Below are 27203 nucleotides of genomic sequence, written 5' to 3'. Positions count from 1 at the left end.
CTTGTAGTCCTAAAACCTGGAAACAAGTTACATCTGGTTTCTTTCAGCCATCCCTATTGGAAAAATGAATGGGGAAAAAATGGGTTTTGGAATAAACGCAGAAAATAAGGTCTGAGGTTAACACCTCCTTATCCTGTGTTTACCACAGACCTTATTTTCAGAGTTTATCCCAAACCCATCCAAAAACACCATTCATTTTCCTCATATGCCTTGTCCAATGAATCTTGGCATAGTTAGTGCCTACAAAAAAAACATTACCATCTCTCTATAGTCTACACACCATAGAAATACAATGGATTTTACACAGCATACAACTACTCCCAGAGTGCATTTTACTTTCCATGGTGCAATGCTCTGCCCAGGGCTGCTGACTGGCTACTGCTAGCAAGCCCAGGCAAATCCAAAGTAGTCTAAATCAGTGTTTCCTAAATCAGTCCTGGGGCCTCCCTCGGGTGCACGTTTTTGTTTTTGCCCCTAGCACTACACAGTTGATTTAAATAACCAACTCATATAACCTCATCATCTGCTCTGTAAGAAAAACATTCCCATAGTTTGCTTCTGCAGGGAGTTTTGTCAACAAGCTGCGGGTGTGGTGGTAGAAGAAGCCATGCTTTTGGCATTTTCTCTCTCTTCTCATTTGCTTCTCAAAAGTGGCTTGCTCTGTGTCAGCTGGCTCGCTACTGCCCCCTTGAGAAGGTTCAGACAAATTACTAGATAGCCTCGATCCTCTCAATCCGTATATGATGTGAAACATATTTGACAGAAGTATTGAAAGTAACAACAATTCTAGTACCGGACAGTTTTTCATGTTCTAGTATTGAAAACCTACAGAAGTTTCAGTATACTGTGAAATGCTAGTTTGTAAAATTATATATATTGTTGTCACCTGTACTGCAGTGCAGGGAAACATGTTAATGCACCCAGCTGTACACTGCCGTGTCTGCCATATGCTGTGGCACATAGGTACCTGGCAGTAGGTACTGGAACCAGGGCTAATCTTACCTGGGTCTCAGGGATGATGGGGCTGTCCTCGGGGGAACTCCTGTAGAAAGTGGACAGGGGCGAGGCCAAGATGAGGGGGCTGGGCCTAAGCAGGCCGCTGAGGTAACAGCTGGGGATATCGTTGTTCTCCCTCTTCATCACCACAGTGTCCATTACGTGGAACACCTTCCAGGGTAACCACACAGTGCGGTGCAGTGTGGTAAAAGGGGCACGCTCCAAACTCAGCGTCAGCGAGGCACCGCCATTGGCCAACAGGTCAAACCTGGAGACATCCCCATGAATGTGGAGAAGTGATGAAAAAAATAGATTTACATTTTTACCCAGTGTGATTTCCTTGAAGGCCGGCCATATTACATTTACTTCTCTCCGGAAGACAAAGCATTTCAGTGGAAACTCAAATATATATTCATAAATGTTGGGCTACAAACCAGATTATATTTTTTCAATGGAACAAAGACCTTTTCTTATCCGTTGTCTTATTCCTTTGTGGCTCACATATTATTATTATTCACTGAATCTATTTTATTACGTTTGTTTAGTCAACCATGATAAAGTGAGACACTTAAAGTGTGAACTTGTTGAGAAGTTTCTCTGGTGGACCAGTTTTAATTACTACACATAGTGCAGACAACAGCTACTGGATTGGAAATGAAGGGCGAGTCTTTGAAGTGCTGCTCTATATATTCAGCCAGCTTTACTACCCAGGGGGTCAAGCATCTGCATGATGACACTACACACACACACACACACACACACACACACACACACACACACACACACACACACACACACACACACACACACATGCAAACGCTCACACAAAAACACAAGCACACAGTGAAAGAGAGAAATACAGACACACATATACACACATATATACACACACACGCACCTCAGCTGTGCATCTGACCTGAAACCGTTTCCTCCTACACTGACCCCCCACCCTTCTCTCCCCCTCTATCCATCCACTTTGGGCAGTGGGGAGCTCACAGCTGCAAGGGGCCAAGCTTTGATGTCGTTTCTGCCCTCTTAACACCCTGAGCGGATACGGTGGCTAACCAAGTGCGATTATCCCCTGCCATTTATCATGCGCTATGTCAGAGGTGTTACAGGGTGGAATATCTGGAGACATCAGCTAATCCTTGGCTATCAAGGGCCCTTACCTCCGCGGTTCCTGCTCCATAAGAGTGACTACGCTAGTCCCAGGAATCACTAAATATTATAAGCCTTTTATTCCAGACAAACATAACCCAGATATGTTGGTGATGATTTGAATAAAAAGATCTACACATGCCAGTAAACCCAGACAACCGATAGTATGAAGATAAACTTCCTGTGGAGCTGAATGTTTTCTGTGATATTTATGTACCCAGTATGACTTTGTTTGGTTAAGAGTGAGACCATGCACCACAACTCTATGGTAATAGCCCAAGAAGGTCAGACAGTAATCTTGTGGTAGTCTACACTGCTGGCAGATTGATTCTTCCCTGGCTGATTCAATGCATTTTAAATTGCCTTGTTCTAAATGGCCCCAAACACTGTGACATTTGCATGAGCTATTGTTGTGGGGCACAATGCTCTGTCGTTTCCATTTGCTAGCTTGTTTTGGATATCTGCCATGACATCTCTCCACTGGTGAATCAGGAATAGTATATCACCAGACCTTCACTGAACCATGTTCGGAGGGGAAAAATGGTGGTGTGTGTACGTGTTCATTCTGTGTGTGTGGCTCTCTTACATGCCGTCCTGGCGCGTGACGGTGTAACCGTACTCTGGGTAATCCCGGAAGGACACATTGACTCCAATCAGGGGTGTCCCGTCTCCCGTCAGCACCTGACCCCGGATGATTGACGCCAGGCTGCAACCGTAAACATACACAAAGAGGGTCAAGTAAAGAAGCAAAATGCCAGCAGTCAACAACCAGTCATCTCCACTAACATCTGTCCTCCCTCAGCAAGGGTACCGGCAGTCTGATTTAATGAGTGTTAAAAACATACGTGTCAGCGATTGTTATTCATGAAATGGCTTGCTCTCTCTTTAGACCTTTTAACCGCCCATAACTCATTCCAAAAAGTCTTCACAGCCATCAATGTCCTCTTACTTTCAGCAGTTTCCCTGGTACACGTTTTCAGCATTGATATTCTACAGGGGCACCCATTTCCCATACCAAATATTCCACGTAGCTCTTTCTTGGACCCGACGAGCATTCTCGCATTCCTAATTGTGAGGTAATTTGTTAAGTTGGGCAACCGTCTGAAGGGGGCAAGACGATAGGGGGATGTTTCTTCATCAACAATTTATCAAGGGCGGCTATGTCAAACGTGGATTTTCTTGAGGTATTTAATTAGCATTTGTCATTGGCGGCAGATCCATGAGGCGCGACGTGTCCCGTTATGCCGTCTTTATCTTCAGGTCATTACGGATATGAGTCAGGGATGATCAACAGCTTTCTCTTCTCTGTTTCCTCACCACAACATGCCTAGCATAACAACGTCTAATTTTTTACTTTGCAGTCTCAGGGAATAAGGCCATTTTAGGTCGCTATGGAGGTTCACTATTCTCTCCTTGTCTCGCCATTAATCTTCTACAGGCTGGCTGACCCTACAAGAGCTGACCCGTAAATAAACATTAAGTCGCATAACCTAAGAAATGAGTAATTCCCACAGTCCCTCTTTGTCAATGTCTAGCGGTGGTTTGGTCAAAGACACCATTTTAAGTCAGTTGGGAAAATTGTAAGGCGACATCCGAAATGGCTGTGGGTCTCAACACAAACCATGTAAGGTATTAGTCTTTATGCCATACGAGAGAGGAGAGATTTGAGAGCATTGGCATGAAACCCAGCCACACAATGAAAACTGTTCGCTTTCATTTGGCTAGCCCACTTGTTTTGGATGGGTTCTTTTGTGGGTTTATGTAAAAATGAAAAGACCTCTTAAGATAGGGTAACCAGACGTCCCCGTTTTTGGTGGCCTGTCCCCGGCTGGAGCTCCATTAAAAACATTGCAAAGTGAAATAATATTTTAAGTGGCAAGAAAGACCGGGCAGCAGAGCCTATCGGGTTGACGTCTCAATCGCGTTGTGCTTGTTTTGTCCAGCTTCACTCACTCTTCTTCTTCTACTAACTACTTGCTCGTGATAGTTTTAGAGAAAACTGCTGTGAAAAACTCAGCCAGAAGCTAGCAAGTATCAAGTGAATCCACATCATCCCCACAAACGTCTTTTCAAGTCAGGTTTGAGATACTAGCTAGTGATGTTATAATGTCACAATTTATGATATAGATAGGTTATGCTAGCTATTATTAGCTATGTTGACTAAGTTACAGTATCTAGCTAGGATAGCTAATGTTAGCTCTGTCATGGTAGCTAGGTTAAAAAACGTTCACATGTAAACATGCAGTGGACGGGCTATTTTGAAAATATGATTATATTAAATGAATGTACAATTAATTATGATATTTATTTGTAGATTGCAATTTTAATGGTTTGGCATTATAAGTAGTGTGAAAATATATTTTGAAATTTTCATGGATAACATTAGCATAATGTTTTCTGTTAGAGAGTGGAGAAGAGGAAGAAGAGTGAAAGAGAGAGAGAGAGAGTAGGAAAGGTAAAGATTATGATTACAGAGCCTGCCAATGTATTATTCCAAACAATGTTTTTGAGGTAAAATACAAAAATGAGGCAAGCAATGAGAATCTGTGAACCAAAGTATTTGATCTATTAGTGTACTATTTATTATTAAAGATTGGAGAGGAAGGAGGAGGAAAAATGAAGGGAGTAAAAAGAGTGAAGCGAGGAGAGTAGAAGAGTGAGGTGGAAAGGTAAAGAGAAGGAAAGGAAGGAAGACGAGTGAAGAAAAGAAGAGGACAAAGATTTGAGCAGAAGAAAAAGTTAAGAGAGTAAGAAGAGCAGACAGAGGAGGTACAATGGCTCTTTACAAGAAACGGAATGAATGATATATGGACAGCAGCAAGAAATAGGTTCACTGTTCCTATGCTTATTGTGAAGACAAACTTCAACCTCCCTTGCCAGGAGTTCATGGAGAAGCTGGCCAAAGACAGAGTAATCCTGAAAAGATACATTCTTCTGAGAAATATACAGATTAGGTTGGTATAAGTATATTATATAGTTACCAATCACATCATCATCTTATTTTTTATTATGTTAAGTATTTCACATATACTATTGCCTGTTTTTTTTTTAAATGTCATGTTCTCTCATGCTCTTATTCTACCCAGACTACCAGGACTACTGAATGGCTGCTCAGATTGGACAGTTCTGTCTTGCCTGTAGTGTTTCTGTTTTCTCTATCACAGTGTGCCTGTTAGACTAAATATATTAAACTGGAATTGTCCCCCATTCTACTGGTAGTACCCATCACGGTCTAATCAGCCAAATAAAGTAAAGATATGTAATTTAACTTATTATGAATCCCATTCACCCTATTTTGCCCAAAATAATTATCAAATAAAGTTATATAGATTTTTGTAATTTCAGAACTGTAATTCATTTAGTCAAACTTTGTAGAATGTCTCTGTGCTTAAATACTGAAATTTGCCTGAATGTCTGTGAATATGTAACCAACTTCTTAACGGAGATGAAGAGAATAAAATTGACATTTTCAGCGGGTGAACTAATATGCCTCTGCCAGACTGGCTCAGGGATTGCCTCATTCTATATTTGTGGTAAAGCATGCTATTTACATAAGGATTACTCCCAAACTATTCTGAGAGTTGCGGGGATTATATTCCCAAAGCTTTCGGCACAAAGTTAGCAATCATTTCCTCTCCATCAGCCGCAAAACAAACTCTACTTATGATCCAGAACAGACTGGGAGAGTGCATTGAGGTTCCCAATGAAATACATTTCTGTCTGCTGAGAAACTTACTTGCAAATTGATTCTTACTCCTTCATGTCGACGAATTATGAAATTTCATTATTTCCACTACAAGGTTTCACATCCCACTAAGGCTTGATACATCAAATCAGTTTGCTCAATCTGGTACTCAATAACACATTTTTTACCCATACTCATCAAGTCAAGGTCCCTAAGAGAGCTATGCCACAGTTTGTCCTACAGGAGCAACTCTAGGAAAATACGACAAGATTCAATCAACTGAGATTATTTCAATGATACACTACTGACAACTGATTTTGATTACAAATTGCTGCGCTTTTGACATCCAACAAGACAGATTGACTTGATGGGGATCACCTGCTGTTGAAAGGGTTGTCACCAGGTATCACGTGACAACCACCAGGCCTAACCAGGAAGCTGACGTGCGCGTAAAAGCCCCTGGGGTCCAACGAAGAGGAGGATGACCCTTGACCTTGGCCCACAATGCTTGTGGGGTCTGGGGATCCACGGCAGTAGGCCTGGCCCTGGCAGGAGGTCTGTGAACAGCAGTCTGGGTCCATACAGTCCACCAGTCCATCTATAAGACCAAGATGCAACCGTGTTGATATTGGACAATACCCTAACTCTGCTCTTTCTGTGAATACAGCTGATCAAATAAAAACTCCTTAGTTCAACAGTCCATCATACTGACACAAAGTTATATAATTTGCAAAGAGTGAAGAATAATGGACTTTGTTCTTACCCCCCTCATTGTCCTTTCCATCTGAGCAGAGGGTCTCCGTGGAAACGTCACATCCTAGCCCTCTCCATCCTGATTGGCAGATGCAGCGCCACCCGGCTTGGTCTAGAATGCACCTCCCATTGCTGTTGCACAACCCAGGGCACCCATCTGCCAAAACAATCATGTCAATCACCATGCTAACCAATCAGAGAGAGGGAGACAGGTTGAGGGAAGGAGACAAGACTTAGTCATTCAGGGGCAGCACAGAGGGACAAAATGAAAACAAAAGTATAAAGTGGACAAACAGGACATATAATTCTGACGGGGGGAGGGGTGGGGGTGGGGGGGGGTCTAATGATACTGTAATTTCACATGGGTTTTTTCCTTTAACTGATTTCCATACCATTTTAGGGCACTTTGAAATGGAAATGGTTTTGGCAAATGTAGGATATGAACAATGCATAGAGGTCAACACACAGTTGGATAATAGGGGTTAGTACTGCGAATATCCTTGCTCTGATTTTTATGACATGCTGATTAGTCAAAGTTACTCTATTCCTATCTGTATTATTTACCAAATTCAGCACAAAAAAACAACACATTTATCTTGGCCTAAAACCGGCACAACACCCATGTGAAGGTACTATCAAAGTAAAGACAAGGGTAGATAGAGGTAAAGACGAAAGGGTTTGTTGATGTTGTCTCAGCATCTCTACTTGATGCCAGGATATTGCATTTCTTTCTTCACAGGTTTGAACAAGAACAGAGCATACTGTAACTGACTGGCTACATCTGCTTGGCATTTCTTCTGACACACAAGGATTCAGAAAGGAAAAGTGGGACCGAGAGTGTGCTTGACTAGTTAGGACGGACACGTATGAAGGTACTGGGATCACAATAGAAACAGTGATAGACTGGGACATAAGACGTGTGCTTGGGGAAGAAAACAGAGCAGGCGAGTGATTGTTGATGACAATCTCTCTGGGGTAGTCATTCCGTTACCTTTATATCCTATCTTGACTGCTCCTATTACCATTGAGGAGAGGGGAAACATTTGGAAAAGAAAATTACTTATCTCTATTGCAGGAATATCTAGACTGACAAACACAATTATCTGAGTATAGGATACAAGAAGAAAGAAAGAGGTAGAGCTCAGTCCAGATATACCTGACAACTTGGTATGCAATACTTTTCAGTTAAGCTTTGTAGGGTTAAAAGCCCAGTGCAGTCAAAAATGTGATTTTCTGTTTCATATACACTCACCGGCCAGTTTATTAGTTACCTCTAATACCGGGTCATATCCCCTTTGCCTCCAGAACAGCCTGAATGCTTCGAGGCATGGATTCTAAAAGTCGGAAACGTTCCACAGGGATGTTGGTCCATGCTGACGCGATGGCCTCAGGCAGTTGCTGCAGATTGGACAGCGGTACACCACCGCCACCAGCCTGTACCGTTGACACCAGGCAGGATGGTTCATAGACTCATACTGCTTACGCTAAATCCTGACTGCCATCACCATGACGCAACAGGAACCGGGATTCGTCGGACCATGCAATGTCTTTCCACTCCTCAATTGTCCATTGTTGGTGATCGCATGCTCGCTGGAGCCGCTTCTGGAATCCGGTGTGGTCGTCTGCTGCAATAGCCCAGTCGTGACGAGGATCGACGAGTTGTGCGTTCCCGAGATATCGTTCTGCACCCCACTGCTGTACTGCCTCGTTATTTGTCTGTTTGTGGCCCGCCTGTTAGCTTGTACAAATCTTGCCATTCTCCTTCAACCTCTCTCATCAACGAGCTGTTTTTGCCCACAGATGTTTTTTGTTTGTCACACCATTCTCAGGGCACACCCTAGACACTGTTGTGCGTGAAAAGCCCAGGAGAGCGGTCGTTTCTGAGATATTGGATCCAGTGTGCCTGCCATCCAGTGTGCCATACCACGCTCAAAGTCACTTAAGTCACTTGTTTTGCCCATTCTAACAGTCAATCGAACAGTCACTGAATGCCCCGATGCCTGTCTGCCTGCTTTATATAGAAAGCCACGGCCAAGTGACTCACTGTCTTTAGAAGCAATCCATTTTCATGAACGGAGTGGTGTACCTAATAAACTGGCATGTGAGTCTATATTCCACACTATGAGGTTGGAATAATACTGTGAAATTGTGAAAATTATGATAATGACCTTTGTGTAAGAGCTGTTTGAAAAGACCGCCTGAAAGTTGACATCACCAGGCAGTAATTAGTTGATAGACCAATGAGACAGAGAGTTCCAAACCTTTCTGCCAATAACAGCTAGTTTTCAGTTTTCCCCTCCCCACTCAGACCACTCCCAAACAGTCCTAGCAAAATTGTTACTTGAGAAAATAGTATTTGCTAAGAAGCTATTTTTGTTAATTAATTACCACTTTAATTGAAAACAATCACAGGAAGGTACTTAATTGCTACCTAGAAATTATTTGATATTTAGATAAAAACATCTGCATTAGGCCTTTAAGGTACAGGCCATATTGTTTGTATGTCATTAGCCCTGACAGTGATTAGGATTTTTTTACCATTTTGTAAATATGATCTTTCATGGTGGATGATGGAGCACAAAAAAACAGCATGGTTGTCACATTCTGATTCTGTTGAGGGAAGTAAAATGATCTGCTTACCCCATTTAAAGGGGGTTTACATGTTCAGTATGACATTTGTTGGGGGCTATTAATACGAAACAGGAAGGAGAGCGAAAGACAGGAAAGTACATTACCTGATACTCTTGAATCCAGAGCTTGTCAGATGAGAGAGAGAGAGAAAACAGGTATTATAGAAGTGTTACTACAGAGAAAACATACACAGAGAGCATGAAGAGGAAAATGTAAATACATTTGAACTATGAATGTTTCACAGTTGTGTGTGTTAAGGATCTGCTTGAGCAAATTATCAGGCTTGCCTGGTAAGATACGTTGCCATAGCAGTAGTGGCATGCTTTCATTCCTAACAGCACACATCCACCTATTAAACCCTCCACATAAAGTAAATAACAATGTACAGTACATTCACATAGAACATCTAAAGAACCTAGTTTATAACTGAATAGGTGGCAGCTGCTAACAAACACGCTCGAACATTAATATGCTGTGTTTTAGTGCTGTCTGAATAGCATTCTAGTGTCAACTTTTGCACTTAGCTCTGTTACACCAGCTGTACAGCAGCTACAACTATAAGCGCATTTTCCATTCAAGAGTCGTGTAGCTTATTATCCTTCCGTTTACTACAAAGGTGTTTCTATGCATTCAAGTGCTCCTGGGAGTTTACTTCCATGCTTTTTTCCAATGATGAAGTGGTTGAAAAGCTCCTGTGTACTCTGAGGACAATCAGCTACATGACTGATAGTTGTAATGTATAGGACTCCTGGATGTGTACTGGGACGACAATACGCTGAAATGCTCCTGGATGTGTACTAGAAGAAAAAAACAGCAGCGGAGAGCAAAGAAATAACAGCGTTGCTTCAGACTCCCATGCAAAAAACAGAATCGCAACGTGTCTGACAATAGTTGGTCCAGGGAAGCGGTCTATTCAAGCCCCTTCGTCAAGGTCTCGCCATGTAATGTGATTAAAGGTGCTTTATGCGAATTGAAGTTATTCAGAGAGCCCTATAAGAAAGGAATAAGCTCCTAGTTCCTGTTAAGAATAGGTAAATGGCTGCCTATTCATCCCAGGCGCATCTACGGCGAGGAATTTGTTTCCTGATGAGGGTTAAACAGGAAGAAGCTGAAAGGGACAGGATTTTAGTTCTCATTGAGGCAGAGATTAATAACATCAGGAATGTAACCCCTCCAATCACCCCAGTGCAATCTCATCTCTCTCTCCTGGTTTCTAACCAGTCAGCTTCACTCTCTGGATGGGATAACTGCTGATGAGGAGAACGTTTTGTAAATATGTAATTAGGGTTTGGAAAGCCGGGGTCTGTTTCAACAAGAGGTTGATGTCACCGAGGGGCTTTGGTCTCTATTAAGGCACAGTGAAGCTGTCATCTCGGATATGGCTATACCATTGAGACAAAGCTGAATAAGACCTTAGTACTAGCTGTCCCTCTTTTCCCTTAATACTTTCCCTTAGTTGAGTCGTAGAATAGGCGGTAGGACTCTATAAAGAGCATATTTATATTCAACTGTATAAAGAAAATATTTGGCATGGGTCCTCGGAATCTGAAAAAGGTCTACAGCTGCACCATTGAGAGCATCTTGACTGGCTTCACCTCAGCATATTACCTCAACTACCTCGTACCCCTGCACAATGATTCGGTACCAGTACTCCTTGTATATATTCTCGTTTTTGTTATTTGATTGTGTTACTATTTCCTTTTTATTTAATGCAAATGTTTCTTACTTTTTAACTGTGTATTGTTAGGAAAGGGCTCGTAACAAAGCATTTCACGGTAAAGTCTACACCTGTTGTATTCAGAGCATGTGACACATGTTTATTTATTTGATTAGTTGGATTAGTCACTTCTGAAATCCATTTTCAGGTGGATTGGGAAAGGGAAAATGGTGATGTCAAGGACAGTGAAAGTGAAATGGAATGGGTAATTTAGAAAATTCTTTCTTTATGTTTCATAGGGTTATATGATGCAAACATTGATTGAAGGAGGCACATTTCTTCCAAGCTCTTCAACTTAGACTGCATTCAAGATACTGTTGAAAGCAACTCTTGGGCATATTCAGGAGCATTGATGGAGAATAAATTGGTACATTCCTGCCTCTTTGTACTGGTTCTCTGCCAACTCACCAATGGTGCAGTGCTCTCCGGTCCAGCCCTGGTGACAGTCACATTTGCCCTCTCGGCAGACACCGTGATCTGTACAGCGTGGGTGACAGTCCCTCTGGTCGCACTCTGAGCCTGCCCATCCCTCCTCGCAGTGACAGGTCCCACTGACACACACTCCATGGGGGCCGCAGGCCACAGTGCACACCTCTGACACACAACCACAAACAGAGTAATCCGTCATACACTGGACAGACGTGTGCCATAGTAGTGTACAGTAACTACATCTGTAAGTACTTGTATGGACATAGTTAATAATACATTTTTTCTGCTGTCAGTACATTAGTTCCACTGCCACAGCTGAATCATAATATTTACATATTGATTGAATAAAGAGGCACAAAGCCTGATATTTTTCTCTCCAAATTCAGATGTGATGGGAGACAAGGACACATTTTCCTGACACAAAAAAAAAACGAAAACAAATTTGTTTTGTCTTTTGTTGCTTCGTTTTCATTTTATTTAACTGGCAGAGCAGACTAAACAAGGTTTTTACATTTGCCGTCAGTTATCCCCAATGATTTCAGCTTGATCCTGGAATGTTAAATCCCACAACATTTACAAGAGACTGAAGTAAAAAGGCTAGCTTGAGATATCTTTAGACCTACAGGCTTTCGAATAAGCAGGTCAACTCACTTATTTTAGTCACCAAGGACCACAAAAGCATAAGACCAACTACTTAAGCAGATGTCTCTATGTAGTCAGACAGCAGGCGGTGTGGGTGAGAAACTCTCATTACTGAATCCACAGGTAGTAGGAGACCAAGGAGAGTGCTTCAGTCACTGGCATGCTACAAACCATACTGAATGCTCCATTCTATTATTGAGGGAAAACCATATGAAACCATGAAGGGAATGGTTTATTCACAGGAACTGACCCAGTATTGCCTTCAGAGCCTCCAGAACACTTTGAAATGTCACCACAGCAGCCGTTCAGACAGCAAGAACAGACTTTAAGATTTGAAAAAACCTTACTTCAAGTAGGCTACAGGAAAAAGCAGTCCGCCACCCACCCATTAAAAGTAGTTGAGTAAGTTTGAGAAAATATCGACACAAAACTAGTCCACCTAGCACCCTTGTGAATATCCTTGAGGATAACACGTCAAGGTTTCAAAATTCACTAATTTTTCTGTTTTCCGCTTACAAGCGAAACCACCTCACCTACCTCAATTTGCACTTTTTTAATAGGTTGCTTTCATCGCCCTCTGAATGGAGTTTTTCTTCGATTGACAGACCTTGGTGGGTCTCTGATTAAGCTTAGACGACACTCCAGAATTTTAACCATGCCTCTGGAGGGGGATCGTTCGATTCCAAGGGCCCCCTCCCCTCCCAAAGAATCCATGAAATCAATTTTTCATTAGCGCAAAGGTGTTTATCTGCTTTTAGCAAGCCCCTGACTCCGGCACGATGGCAGAGTGGGTGGTCGATCTATGCCACGCCGCTTGTTAATTAAAGTTTATTTAATTGAAGTGGAACTGCTGAGATAATTAAGAGAGAAACCTTTACTACCCGGGTGGGCAAATACAAGTTTGGATGGCTGCTTAAGTAAACTAACCTCACTCCCTTCAATGTAGAATTTTTAACATCGACCGGCAATGGTTGTTTCATGGCAGGAAAGAGGGACTCTGTCCTGAATTTCAAAAGTATTTTATAGAATAACAAATGGCCTTACTTTGGATTTTGTCTGAAAGTGAATAAATTGAGACAAACTCCCTGGTCCCCTAAATTCCCATTATTCTTTCCTGCCAGCAGTTTAGGTTTTCATCTCATCCATCATTTCAGACTTACAGTACACCCTCTTACACAAAACCCCTCAGATTTCAATCGCACAATCAAGTAAATGTGTGGCTTAATCAATCTTAGCTCCAGATAGTTAAAAACCCAGTAGGTTCCAATGTGACGCTACTCAATTTGGGTCTCCAACTGTGAACTGCAGATACAGGTACTAATTTGGCACTGCGAATAGACTAAACTAAATAAAACCCATTCTAGAGAAGGACATTGAGTATGAATCACCTGGTCTTTTAAACAAATGAACCGATTACTAAAACCAAAGCACAGCCCTCAAACTGGCAAAGTACCTACAAGAAAACAAACTAATTGTCTAAAATGTTCCTCATATTAATGAGGACCATCATCCTTTTCCTCACTGGAGGAGTCTCCTCACACACAACACAAAGCCAGACAGCTAAACCCGAAATAAAAAGTTAGAGAGTGTTGTCTGACCTAAAGAGCAGTCGGAGCCTGTCCAGTTAGCCTCACAGACACAGGTGCCTTTCTCGGTGTGGAAGGTTCCGTGGCTGGAGCACTGTTCAGGACACGTGCTCTTCAGGATCTCACAGCCGATTCCGCCCCAGCCCGGGTTACAGTGGCATTCACTGTGGTGGCAGGCTCCGTGGCCCGAGCAGGTTGGATCCAGACAGTCCGCTAATCATGAAATAAACAACTAAACATATGAACATGCTCCATAGCCAGCTTATTACTAGTACAGCCTTTTAGCAAACACATACAAGTATATTGATCTCAGCGACTCATTGAGAATAATTTGGTTCTAATCATAGTGCCTTCAGAAAGTATTCATACCCATTGGCTTATTCCACCTGTAGTTGTGTTACAGCCCCAAAATAATGTCCACCTATCTACACACAATACCCCATAATGACAAAGTGAAAAAACATTTTTTTTTAAATGTAAGCACATTTATTGAAACTTAAATGCAGAAATATCTAATTTACATTAGTATTCACACCTCTGAGTCAATACTTTGTAGAAGCACCTTTGGCAGCGATGACAGCTGTGAGTCTCTAACATTTTTATTTTTATTTTACCTTTATTTAACTAGGCAAGTCAGTTAAGAACAAATTCTTATTTTCAATGAAGGCCTAGGAACAGTGGGTTAACTGCCTGTTCAGGGGCAACCTTCCAGTTACTAGTCCAACGCTAGGCTACCCTGCCGCCCCATGCTGACCACACCTCTCGTGTCGCAAAATAAATGTCCACATACGGCAGGGTAGCCTAGTGGTTAGAGCGTTGGACTAGTTCAAAACCCCCGAGCTGACAAGGTACAAATCTGTCGTTCTGCCACTGAACAGGCAGTTAACCCATTGTTCCCAGGCCATCATTGAAAATAAGAATGTGTTCTTAACTGACTTGCCTGGTTAAATAAAGGTAAAATTAAAAAATTAAAAAAATACATGTTATTCAATCATTGCACCCACACTGCTCGCGCGCCACGGTAAGGGTCTGCGTGGCCAGGCGCTAAAATAGAAGTTGGTTCAATTTGTGACACTCAACACGCTGCAAATCCTGCCTCTCAAATCTCCTCATTTGTTTTTAGGAGCATATACCCATGTGGGAAAGATGAACTGACATCCACACTCCAGTCGGTTGTAGCAATGCACTGTAAAGTTGGTTGCCAACCGTCATTTAAAGTCCAAAGAAGAGAAAGAAGGAGGAGAGATGATGAGAAACGAATTCAGTTTACCGTTTTATCTGTGGATTAATTGTCAGAGTTGAGGACCTTGTGCATTTCAGGTAAAACAACAACCCAATGTTTATATACCAGGACAAATTAGCTAGCAAAAGCAAGCTAGCTAACTAAATTGCCATAAATGTTTAATGCTTTTTGACCTGTCCCCAAATTAATATAATTGGTTCAGAGTTTGTTTTGATATTTCAACCTGCCTGTCCTGATCACTTCTGGTGTGGGGAACAAAATCAACATACGCACAATGGCACGTTTGGTCAGCATGTACAAGTTTTGCACACCTGGATTGAAACGTATTTTCACATTATTATTTTTTTAATTATTCATGGTCTGTCAAGTTGGTTGTTGATCATTGCTAGACAGCCACATTCAAGTCTTGCCATAGATTTTCAAGCCGCTCTCAGTCAAAACTGTAACTCGGCCACTCAGGAACATTCACAGTGTCATCTTGACAAGCAACTCAAGGGTAGATATAGCCTTGTGTTTTAGGGTATTATATGCTGAAAGGTGAATTTGTCTCTCAGTGTCTGTTTGAAAGCAGACTGATCTAGAAGAAAAAGAAACGCACACCTATTAAGACGAGGTGCTGGCTAGCGGAATAGAAACTTGAAAATAAAAGAGAGCCGCACACTCTAGGAGCTCAGATGCAAAAATGTAATACCAACGTTTCGACAGCCAAGCTTATACCCTGATGAAGACAGCTTGGCTGTCAAAACGTTGGTATTACATTTTTGCATCTGAGCTCCTAGAGTGTGCGGCTCTCTTTTATTTGAAAGCAGACTGAACCAGGTTTCCCTCGAGGATTTTGCCTGTGCTTAGCTGTATACTGTTTTTTTATCCCAAAAAAACTCCCTAGTTGTTGTTGATGACAAGCATACCCATAACATGATACAGCCACCACTATGCTTGAAAATATGAAGAATAGAACTCAGTAATGGGTTCAATTTGCCCCAAACATAACGCGTTCTACTCAGAACATAAAGTTAATTTATTTTCCAATTTGTTTGAAGTTTTACTTTAGTGCCATATTTCAAACCGGATGCATGTTTTGAAATGTTTGTGTTCTGTACAGGCTTCTTTCTTTTCACTCTGTTATTTAGGTTTGTATTGTGGAGTAACTACTGTACAATGTTGTTGATCCATCCTCAGTTTTCTCCTATCACAGCCATTAAACTGTAACTGTTTTAAAGTTACCATCCCTGAGCGGTTTCCTTCCTCTCCGGCAACTGAGTTAGGAGGGACACCTCTATCCTTTTGGTGACTGGGTGTATTGATATACCATCCAAAGTGTAATTAATAACTTCACCATGCTCAAAGGGATATTCAATGTCTGCTTTGTATTTTATTTTTAGCAATCTACTAATAGGTCCTCTTCTTTGTGAGGTACTGGAAAACATCCCTTGTCTTTGTGGTTGAATCTGTGTTTGAAATTCACTTGCTTGACTGAGGGACCTTACATATAATTGTATATGTGGGGTATAGAGATTAGGTTGTTGTTTACTCTTGAACTTATTTAGGCTTGCCATAACAAAGGGGTTGAATACTTATTGACTCAAGACATTTCAGCCTTACATTTTTTATTAATTTGTAAATATTTCTAAAAATTATAATTCCACTTTGACAATATGGGGTATTGTGTGTAAGCCAGTGACAAAGGACATCTAAATGTAATAACTTTTAAATTCAGGCTGTATCACAACACAAGGGGTGTGAATATTTTCTGAAGGGACTGTATAAGGCAATACCTTGTACTATCATCAAACCAGAACCAAATGTCCAGTTTGAGTCCACTGACAACATTGTCCAACCGTTCCTGCATAATTCCACAATAGCACTTATGTACTTTCTCTCTTAATTCACTTCACAATGAGCGCAACATTTTTATTTAATTACTCCCTCGACTCAATAAGATTTTACACATTGGGTCACTGATCTGCAGATGTAAATCTGACAAGTGAATTGCCTCTGTCTGAATTGGTATCAATGAAGTTAAACTGACTGAACAGGGAGAGAAGACGTAGAGGGGATAGCGAGAAGTATTTATCGATACAATGAGAAATAGACCCAGACTGAGAGATATTGAATCTCACAGGGTTCTTGTTCGGGAGCGCACTGAAGCAATCACATTGGATGGACAATTCAGAATCAATTCCAATCCATACCTGTGGTGGCTAAATGGTTGGAGGGAGTTAATGCATGCAGAGTATCGATAGAGGAACAAAAGGAATTATTTGCTTGAAAAGAGCTATTGTTTAAATTGTATAAGTACTGTATACATCACCGACAGGCTGGGAAATCGAACGTTGACACTACATATTGTTGTGGTGTACCTTGGTGACAGTTGCTTCCCTTGTGGCCGGCATTACACACACAGTTGCCCGTCACACAAATCCCATGGCCTCCGCATTGGGGGTCTACACACTGGGTAGTAGGCACGTCACACTCTGTGCCCTTCCATCCACTGTAGCACTGACAGCGCCCCCTGGTGTACTGGCCATTGCCACTGCATAGGACAGGACAGGCAGCTGTTGTGGGAAGAGACAATGTTACTCAATAGCATATAAAGCATATTAGTTACTCTGAACCCTGATCTCTCTTTTGACGAACATATCAAGACTGTTTCAAGGACAGCTTTTTTCCATCTACGTAACATTGCAAAAATCAGAAACTTTCTCTCCAAAAATGTTGCAGAAAAATTAATCCATGCTTTTGACACTTCTAGGTTAGACTACTACAAAGCTTTACTTTCCGGCTACCCAGATAAAGCACTAAATAAACTTCAGTTAGTGCTAAACACTGCTGCTAGAATCTTGACTATAACCAAAAAATTTGATCATATTACTAAGACTCTCTACACTGGCTTCCTGTTAAGGCAAGGGCTGATTTCAAGGTTTTACTGCTAACCTACAAAGCATTACATGGGCTTGCTCCTACCTATCTTTCCGATTTGGTCCTGCCGTACATACCTACACATACGCTACGATCACAAGATGCAGGCCTCCTTACTGTCCCTAGAATTTCTAAGCAAACAGCTGGAGGCAGGACTTTCTCCTATAGAGCTCAATTTTTATGAAATGATCTGCCTACCCATGTGAGAGACGCAGACTCAGTCTCAACCTTTAAGTCTTTATTGAAGGCTCATCTCTTCAGAAGGTCCTATGATTGAGTGTAGTCTGGCCTAGGAGTGTGAAGGTGAACGGAAAGGCACTGGAGCAACAAACCGCCCTTGCTGTCTCTGCCTGGCCGGTTCCCCTCTCTCCACTGGGATTCTCTGCCTCTAACCCTATTACAGCGGCTGAGTCACTGGCTTACTGGTGCTCTTCCATGCCGTCCCTAGGAGGGGTGCGTCACTTGAGTGGGTTGAGTCACTGACGTGGTCTTCCTGTCCGGGTCTTTAGAGACAGCAGGAGCAGTAGAGATACTCTGAATGACCGGCTATGAAAAGCCAACTGACATTTACTCCTGAGGTGCTGACCTGTTGCACCCTCGACAACTACTGTGATTATTATTATTTGACCCTGCTGGTCATCTATGAACATTTGAACATCTTGGCCATGTTATAATCTACACCCTGCACAGCCAGAAGAGGACTGGCCACCCCTCATAGCCTGGTTCCTCTCTAGGTTTCTTCCTAGGTTCTGGCCTTTCTAGGGAGTTTTTCCTTGCCACTGTGCTTCTACACATGCATTGCTTGCTGTTTGGGGTTTTAGGCTGGGTTTCTGTACAGCACTTTGTGACATCAGCTGATGTAAGAAGGGCTCCATAAATACATTTGAGTGATAGTCCATTGTATAGCTGCAGTGTTGATACAACCTTAAATCAACCAATCACTATCTTTCCATGCTACAGTACAAAGGACTGGAGTACAACACTTCCTCTCCAAATATTTGATTTGAACGATTAGTGCTAACCCTGACCATTAGTCTAAACCTAACCCTTAGCCTAAACCTAACCCTGACATTTAGCTTAAACCTAACCCTAAACTAAGAACAAATATCACATGCACATGGTAATTAATTCTGAAAATATAGCCAAAATTTGTCCATTGAAGCTTGCTCATGTATAGATTGCGATATCAATAGATAGATCAGGAGTTGGGAAAAAGATACCTCTTGAACAGTACGGCCCAATGAACCCTGGGAAACAATGGCAGGAGCTGGACACACACTCTCCATTCCCATAACAGTTGTGTGAGCACTCCATAACCGACTCTGTTGGGACAAAAAAAAAATGTTTTCTAGGATTACACCAGCTATGGTGACACAAGCTAGGTTTCCATCCAATTGGTGACAGATTTTCATGCGAATATTCTAAAACCCACATAAAAATACGCACATTTTCCCACCAGAGATATGTTCCTATCAAACTGACTTGTTGCGGATAAAAGTCTATACGTGATAACGTAGTGCACATAAAAATGACTTTTGCAGCTAAATTCCCATGTACCAGATAAAAAATACAAGTTAAATGGGTTTCCATCGCATTTTCAACTCTACTGATGGTTTCGTCACACATTTTTTTGCATGTTGTAGCAATTGCACCCACTCTGGTCTTGGCATGTGCTCTCGAGCCTACAGCTTGCAGATACAGTGCGGGTAGTCTAGTCTACATGGTGAGATTATTATGGATTATTTTATTTGTCAAATGGCATCGATCATCATGTCACCAGAATAAGACTCTCGATATTTATTGGAAAGTAGCATCACGCTCATCACTGTGCACTTTCTCTACCCTGTGAAGTTCATCAGAACTGATTTAATTTGTAGCCTAATATACAGCATGGTCTCCCGAGTCGTAGTGGGAGGACCACCCAACATATAATTGCGTAACTCCAAATATACTGCGATATGATGGTTAACCGGGCACTGATGACGACAACCCCTCGCACCTCTCTGATTCAGAGGGGTTGTGTTAAATGCGAAATACACATTGCAGTTGAATGCATTCATACTAGGTATCCCCCCCTTCATTTCCCTTTCCAATCATACCTCTATTTGCACATAAATGCGTTTCCACCACCAGTTCTTTCACATAATTAATTTTACAGACACAAAAAGATCCCACCATTTCTAGCGAACAAATTGTCTGTGGACATTTAAGAAATTGTACTGACATTTCCTGTTTTTAGCAGCGTCAGGTAATTCATCCGTATGAAATGGTTGGATAGAAACCTGGTAACTGGCATGGCATACGAGTTCATCATTTTTTCAGTCAGATGTTCTTGCACAAGATTGAGATATCACACCTCTAAAATGGGCCAACCACACATACAGGGTTCAAGCAAAAATCCCATGACTGAAACTTAAATCAATCTCAGATTGATTGTCTGGGGCCAAGTTCACCTCCCATTTCATGTAAAAAAAAAGTCATGACCATCAAGCTTTTAGGGAAAGAGGATCATTTTGTTTTTAATGTTTTTAAACTGAGAGTTTGACCAATTCCAGTTCTGTTCAATATTGAAAATACAAATAAAAAAATGTAAATAAAAAAATATTTTCATCGCTGCATATATCATTTCATTACATCATCCAATATCAACACATTACCAATATCAATATCAACATCAACAAAATATTGATATCAACACAATATCAATGTCAACACATGATCAATATCGACACAGAGATTAATTTCAACACATGATCAGTATCAATATCAATACATTATCCATATGAACACATTATCAATATCAATATCCCCACAATATCAATATCAACACATTATCAATATCAACACAATAGCAATATCAACCCATTATCAATATCAACACATTATCAATATTAACACAATAGCAATATCAACACATTATCAATATCAACACATTATCAATATCAACCCATTATCAATATCAACACGTTATCAATATCAACACATTATCAATATTAACACAATAGCAATATCAACACATTATCAATATCAACACATGATAAATATCAACACAATATCCAACACATTTGATTGGATTTCATATCACTACTATGATGTCACATACTATTCCATCTTACATTTCCACACAGCCACATTCTCTTATTGCAGTGTTTCCCAACCCTGGTCCTCGAGTACCCCCAACAGTAAACATTTTTGTTGTTGCCCTGGACAAACACACCTCATTGAGGCTTGATGATTAGTAGAGAAGTTGAATCAGGTGTGCTTGTCCAGGGTTACAATAAAATGTGTACTGTTGGGGGTACTGGAGGACCACGGTTGGGAAACACTGGCTTATTGCATGAATGTACAGTGTACTCTATGTTGGTATGTGTGTACCTCTCATCTGCTGTAGCCTGACAACTCCCATGCCGTCTTGCCCATCACGAATGCAACCCATCACGAACATTTTACATTTCACAGTGCATTTCTAGTTCTTTGACATTTCTTTCTCCGCATGAAAATCTCATGACTGATCATGCCCACACAAGCAACGGGATCAATCTTTGTAAATCCTCTCTCTGAGTTGAAGTTAATCTGACATATCCCACTGACACGTCTTGTGTTCGTTCAACAGACCAGCGCTCATAATGGGCACTCCCCCAAGGCTGGGAGCTCCTTTCGGTTGTGTTAAGTGGGCAAACTTTTTCGTTTTTATTGCTTTTGAAGACTTGCATTGGATGTACACTACTGGGCTGTCAGTTTCAACACATCCGGGCAACTTTGACCTTGGATTTCGATAACTTCATATCTTTAGAAATGTATCGATGGAATTCCCTAATGCAAAACATTAACTTAGCATGTTTTCAGTTTTCCCACAGTACAATTCCTGAGCACGCACAACAATGAAAAGCCTAAGGGATAGCGATATTCCTGCAATGTAGAGACATAAAATGTGCATAACACAATTCATTAAGCCAAAAGCCCAACAACACATTTTGCTTGCATTATATAGTCTGTAGATCCAGTTTAAACTATTGATTAATGTATATGTTGATCTGGCCTGTCAACTACCCAGTTATTCTCTTAGTTGTGGAAAACGTTCTCCAAGTGCCTTTTCCAGCAATTCAATATAATTGAAAATATTCACCTCATCCATTTCTACATCAATTTTCTACATTATTTCCATGTTATGCTTACCCAGGATGATGGTGTTGTATGATACTGTCTCCAGGCTTTTCCCATCATTGTAGAAAGCCAGATGCCACACCCCAGAGTCCAGATACTGGATGAAGCCAGCTTGGTGGAGGCTGACCTGGCGCTCCATCCGCCCCCTGGTCTCCTGTGCCGTGGGAGCCCACCTCTCTTTGGCGATGAGCCTGCTGCCATCCAGCAGCTCCACAAAGTCATACTAAAGAAAGGTCAAGCAGAGGTCAGTTAGGACTAAGTAATGGGTCACTTCATGACATGATGTGCGACATATACATTTATGTAAATGTATAAACATTTACAATAACGGTGACATTCTGTAGTTCCAGGTGAATAGAGGGAAAATCTCTGTTTAAAAAATGTCCTAATTTGACATTAAAGGAGCTAGCCACAATTTAATTGAGTCAAAGTAAATTTGAGTTTTCCAGGAGACTGATCCTTTTCATTCTGCATGCTAACGGTGTTTAATTCACACAAACGAACACAACACAGGGAGTTGAAAGTAGAAAAGGGCACATTAAAAAAGGAATTAGTATCGGAAATAGGACCTACAGGGGACACGACACCAAGCATCCCTCCAACTGACTCAGTATGGATAGGAAATAAAGCATTAAAGTTAGGGTGAGAGAAGTCAACACTCAGTGGTTTAAACCCTTTTGAGAGGAGCAGAGAAGAGATATTGACCTGTGGATGTAGGCAGTTTTTTATGTGTTGGTGGCCAGGGGGCCAAGTAATAAAAGTCCAGAACCCAACCATTCCTTTACTCCCAGGCCAGTGTGTACATCTTGATTGCTTGGCAAGGGCTTATCTCAATCTAACAATAGGAGCAAATAATAATGAACAAGAGACCAAGCCGAGCCAGGCCAGCCGGTGAACCACAAATAATTATTAGCTATACCTGGGAATTCAAACGAGTGTTGATCATTTCTTCACAAAACCTAGTTTAAGACAATTGATGAATCATGCAGTAAGACACTTACGAACAAATTTAGTTGTATTATTTTCTTTTGAGCGATTGGTGGCGCACTTTAAAGTTGTTCCTCTCCTCAAGCTGTGAATATAACCAACGGTCAATATCTCTCATTGGGGTCTTTCATGCTAAGTTAAGTAAACGCATCGATTTATCGCCCTTGCAAATTAACGGACCGTTTCTAAGGCAGTGGCGGTTGACTTCGTGTCTAGGCATTGACAGTCTTGAGCGGCCTGCGCAGCAATTGCCTTGGACATAAAAGGAGGCTTCTCTGTTTGTTGGATTTGATTTAGTTTGGTTCATTTTTTCTTTTACCATGGGAAGAGTAATCCCTTCTTTCCTGTTGTCATTTGTATTTAACTTTTTTTTCATTCGATAGTGGCCCAATTTCCGGCACGCGAAAGAGGCTCTTCTTCAACTCAAGTCAGAGAATGTCAAGTAGGTGAAGTTGAAAGATTTTTCTCTTGGGTGAAGTGGAAAATAGCCAGGTCATTCCACAAAAATAGTGCCTTTTGTGTCCCTTTGATATTTTAGATATAAAATGTGCACCAATATTGAATTTTAAAAGCCTGTAATATTAAATGAAGTGCCCTTCAATATAGACCACATGGAAAATTCAATCAATATTTTTTAAGGCTTGCTGAAGTGCCAAAATTCAGCATTTTGACATGTCCCCCTGTCACTTCTAGGAAGATGTTAACCCACCTACCACCAAAGTTTTCACCATCATTGACCTAGTTATTATTTAAAAGTAATTTCTGAAGATTCTTTTTTTTTTGTGCGTGATTAGTGATTGATTTACATCTGTCTCATTTTAAGGTCAACCCAGTTACGTGAACTGAACTCTCATATTAATCTGGTAAAACTATTCCCTTAAACATTTTGTTTATTCAAAAGACAGATTTAACATCTATCTAATAGTCAAATCATGGTGTAAAAGCAGGTGGTTCTACTCTTTTTGGCCATTTTATGGCGTTTTGTGGTGGAAAACTGAGCGGGTCATGCATAACATGGCTAGAAATGTTTTAACAGTGACATTTGTTTGGTGAAGCTTGCATTCAATTGACACTGTGTTGCACACAACAAGCTTCCATTCCACCTGTCTCAATTTATGGCTGATTTAAGATGAAATTGTCAAACCTGTTACGGTCAACCCTGTTACTTTATTTGGCACTTAATTAGGGACTTATGTTGTTTATTAAGTTGAACATGTGCTCTATATGACATAATGTTACAATTAAGTTAAATCAATGGGGTTTTTTCTTCTCAAAAGGCACCAGTCTGCTACCCAGCCACGACCCCTTTATTCTTTTTTTAATTTAAGTCAGTTAAGAACAAATTCTTATTTACAATGACAGCCTACCAGGGAATGTCAGGTTAACTGCCTTGTTCAGAGCAAAATATGTTTACCTTCTGAGCTCGGGGATTTGATCCAGCAACCTTTTGGTTAATGGCCCAATGCTCTAACCACGTACCAGAATCCAGTCGTTCCATTGTAAAAACTTTGTAAAAATAAGACTGACAGACTGACAAGAGGAATATTATGAGCATGGCAAAAACCATCCAGTCAGATTTTTACAAATCAAATCAAAATGTATTTGTCACTTGGGCCGAAAACAACAGTTGTAGATTTTACAGTGAAATGCTTACTTACAAGCCCTTAACCAACAATGATTTAAGAAGTTTTAAGAAAAATAAGTTTTAAGAAAAATAAGTTGAAAAATGAAACAGTAGCAGTAAAATAACAGTAGTGAGCCTATATACAGGGGATACCGGTAAAGAGTCAATGTGCGGGGGCACAGGTTAGTCAAAGTAATTGAGGTAATATGTACATGTAGGTAGAGTTAAAGTGACTATGCATAGCATAAAAGAGGGGTCTGGATTAGCCCTTTGATTAGCTGTTCAGGAGTGTTAGGGCTTGGGGGTAGAAGCTGTTGAGCCTTTTAGACTTAGACTTGGCTCTCTGGTACCGCTTGCGCTGCTGTAACAGAGAGAACAGTGTATGACTAGGGTGGCTGGAGTCTTTGACCATTTTTGGGGCCATCCTCTGACACCGCCTGGTATAGAGGTCCCGGATGGCAGGAAGCTTGGCCCCAATGATTTACTGGGCCGTATGCACTACACTCTGTAGTGCCTTGCGGTCCGAGGCTGGAAGCCGAGCAGTTGCCATACACCCTACCCAACTAATGTACCATTTACCTGTGTGTGAGATGGTGGGAGACCCTTCCTCCCGTAGGCCCCAACCAGTGCATTCTTCTGAACAGAGATGTTGAACTTCAGGAAGCGTGGCTGCTCCATAGCCAGCCGAGAGCGCCAGAACACCCCAGGCGGTATTCCCTGACCTACCCTTCGGCCCACTTCCACTTGCCCGGTGTCAATGGAGTTGTTCTCCTGATGGACCGCACCAGTCCTGCCTGGAGGGGAGAAAGAGAGAACACTGAGATAAAGCTAGATGGACATTTTGTGAGGTCAAGCTCACCACAGTTGTATACAGTTTTTATCTGCATTGATTCCATTTTCAACAAAATAATATTTCTCAGTGTTACCTTAATTTAAATAAAATTATGCAGACACGACTCCCAGTCTATATCCCTGGCCCAGTGTGTATCCCGGGCCCTCATAGATATGAGTCTTGCTCATTAGGTCAGTCAAACATGGAAATACCAGACAGCTTCAGTAGTTCCAGGTATTTCTATTTCCTGGCACAGTTGATGATAGAAACTTCTTTATTCCCACTCAAATAGACCTCAGCTGATTGCTCCATTATGAGACTGGAACAGATTGTTTCACCATTGATTACTATATATTGTTTTGACCTGACGAAGATCAGTTTCAGATCGAACCGTAGTCAATAAAGCGGTGAATTGGGAGCTTAATGAGTGTGCGGGCCTTCTTGTTCTTCGACATTGATTTCCCTATCTTTTGTATGGTACTTGTGATTCACTGCTAAATGTCTAGGATCTAAATGTACTAGCTGATTCATTACCTGGTACAGTAACAAAACAACAGGACAAGGAAGTGATGCTTTTAAAAGGTTAGCGAGCAAAACAAAAAAACACTTGAGCATGAGTCATTCTCACATGAAACGCATTTAAAGCATTTTTGCCTGATATTTATTTCAAAAACCACTTCGGATAAATATCTTTCTTACAATGGACCTCCAGAGTTTTTGTTTGGTTGAAATAAAGACACATTATTACAAAATACTGTGCAGTATTGCAATGCATCACTGGATCAATTTGGGACTTTGCACACACACTGCTGCCATCTTGTGGCCAAAATCTAAATTGTTCCAAAACTGCAATATTATATTATGGCCTTTCTCTTGCATTTCAAAGATAATTAAAAAAATAATATTTGAAAACGCATGCATTTTGTTTGTATTATCTTTTACCAGATCTAATGTGTTATATTATGTGTTACACATTTCCACAAACTTCAAAGTGTTTCCTTTCAAATGGTATCAAGAATATTCATATCCTGAGCTACAGGCAGTTTGATTTGGGTATGTCATTTTAGGCCAAACTTTTTTTTTAATGGTCCAATCCTTAAGAGATTTAAATGAAATCAGTGGCCTCTTTTTGTAAAGGTGAAGAAAGGTGGCATGCATGTGGCAGACATTGCATACAAAATGACAGACACCTACTGGTAAAGGCTGAATGTGTTAAAGCTGTTTGGACTCTGTCGATTACAATTCAGAAGGTACCTACAGTATAGGATAAGCTCCAGTCTGGGACCGTTTTTGTGCTGAGCCATACACATAACATTCACAAAGCAAAATGGACAAACAAACACGCATCCAGTGCAATTAAAGGCTAGAAACATAATCAAAAATATGTGTTCCTTCCCCAAATGTAATCTACAGATATAACAAGTAGGTAAAGAAGTAGGTAAAGGGCTCAGGTCCTTACCATAGTCAACTGAGAGTACTGTCACTATGCTTGGTTGAGTTGGCAAAGCCTTCCCCCCTCCGTTCTCAACCACTGGTTTGTTTTCCGTTTCTTGAAGTTGCCAGTTGAGGCCGAAAAAGTGCATTGCTGTAAAGTGAACAAAAACAGTAGAATATGCTAGGGTTAGGGCAATCAATCAAATCATTACAAAACTAAATACGTGCTGGACAGCATTTCTAGGAAAAATAGATCAGACAATACATCATTTTGTGCCCTGTGGTGGCCTGGCAGTTAGCACCCCTGCACTCAGCACATGAAAGTGGTCATGACTCAGTTCCCTCCCTCTCTCCTTCCTTCCTTCACTATTTCCTTCCTATACTTCCCTGTATCTTCAAGAAA

General features: G+C 41.1%; 1 protein-coding gene across 1 annotated transcript in view; it reads right to left on the bottom strand.

Annotated features, from left to right (window-relative positions):
- The window catches only part of si:dkey-237h12.3 (teneurin-3), a 73881-nt gene extending 46932 nt beyond the window's left edge, over window positions 1-26949 (bottom strand). Inside the window, exons 1-13 of the mRNA XM_064955851.1 lie at window positions 26826-26949; window positions 25114-25328; window positions 21936-22146; window positions 18980-19081; window positions 17201-17395; window positions 13610-13810; window positions 11349-11534; window positions 9328-9348; window positions 7584-7607; window positions 6603-6749; window positions 6218-6437; window positions 2741-2860; window positions 1003-1264 (exon numbers count right to left, since the gene is read on the bottom strand). Coding sequence (XP_064811923.1) covers window positions 1003-1264; window positions 2741-2860; window positions 6218-6437; window positions 6603-6749; window positions 7584-7607; window positions 9328-9348; window positions 11349-11534; window positions 13610-13810; window positions 17201-17395; window positions 18980-19081; window positions 21936-22146; window positions 25114-25328; window positions 26826-26949 — 2028 coding nt within the window. The remainder of the gene's footprint in view (window positions 1-1002; window positions 1265-2740; window positions 2861-6217; window positions 6438-6602; window positions 6750-7583; window positions 7608-9327; window positions 9349-11348; window positions 11535-13609; window positions 13811-17200; window positions 17396-18979; window positions 19082-21935; window positions 22147-25113; window positions 25329-26825) is intronic.
- Between the last annotated feature and the right edge of the window lie 254 nt (window positions 26950-27203).

Source organism: Oncorhynchus masou, chromosome 32 (assembly GCF_036934945.1).
Source record: "Oncorhynchus masou masou isolate Uvic2021 chromosome 32, UVic_Omas_1.1, whole genome shotgun sequence".
Lineage (NCBI taxonomy): Eukaryota > Metazoa > Chordata > Actinopteri > Salmoniformes > Salmonidae > Oncorhynchus > Oncorhynchus masou.
This window is presented reverse-complemented; position numbering and strand designations above follow the sequence as displayed.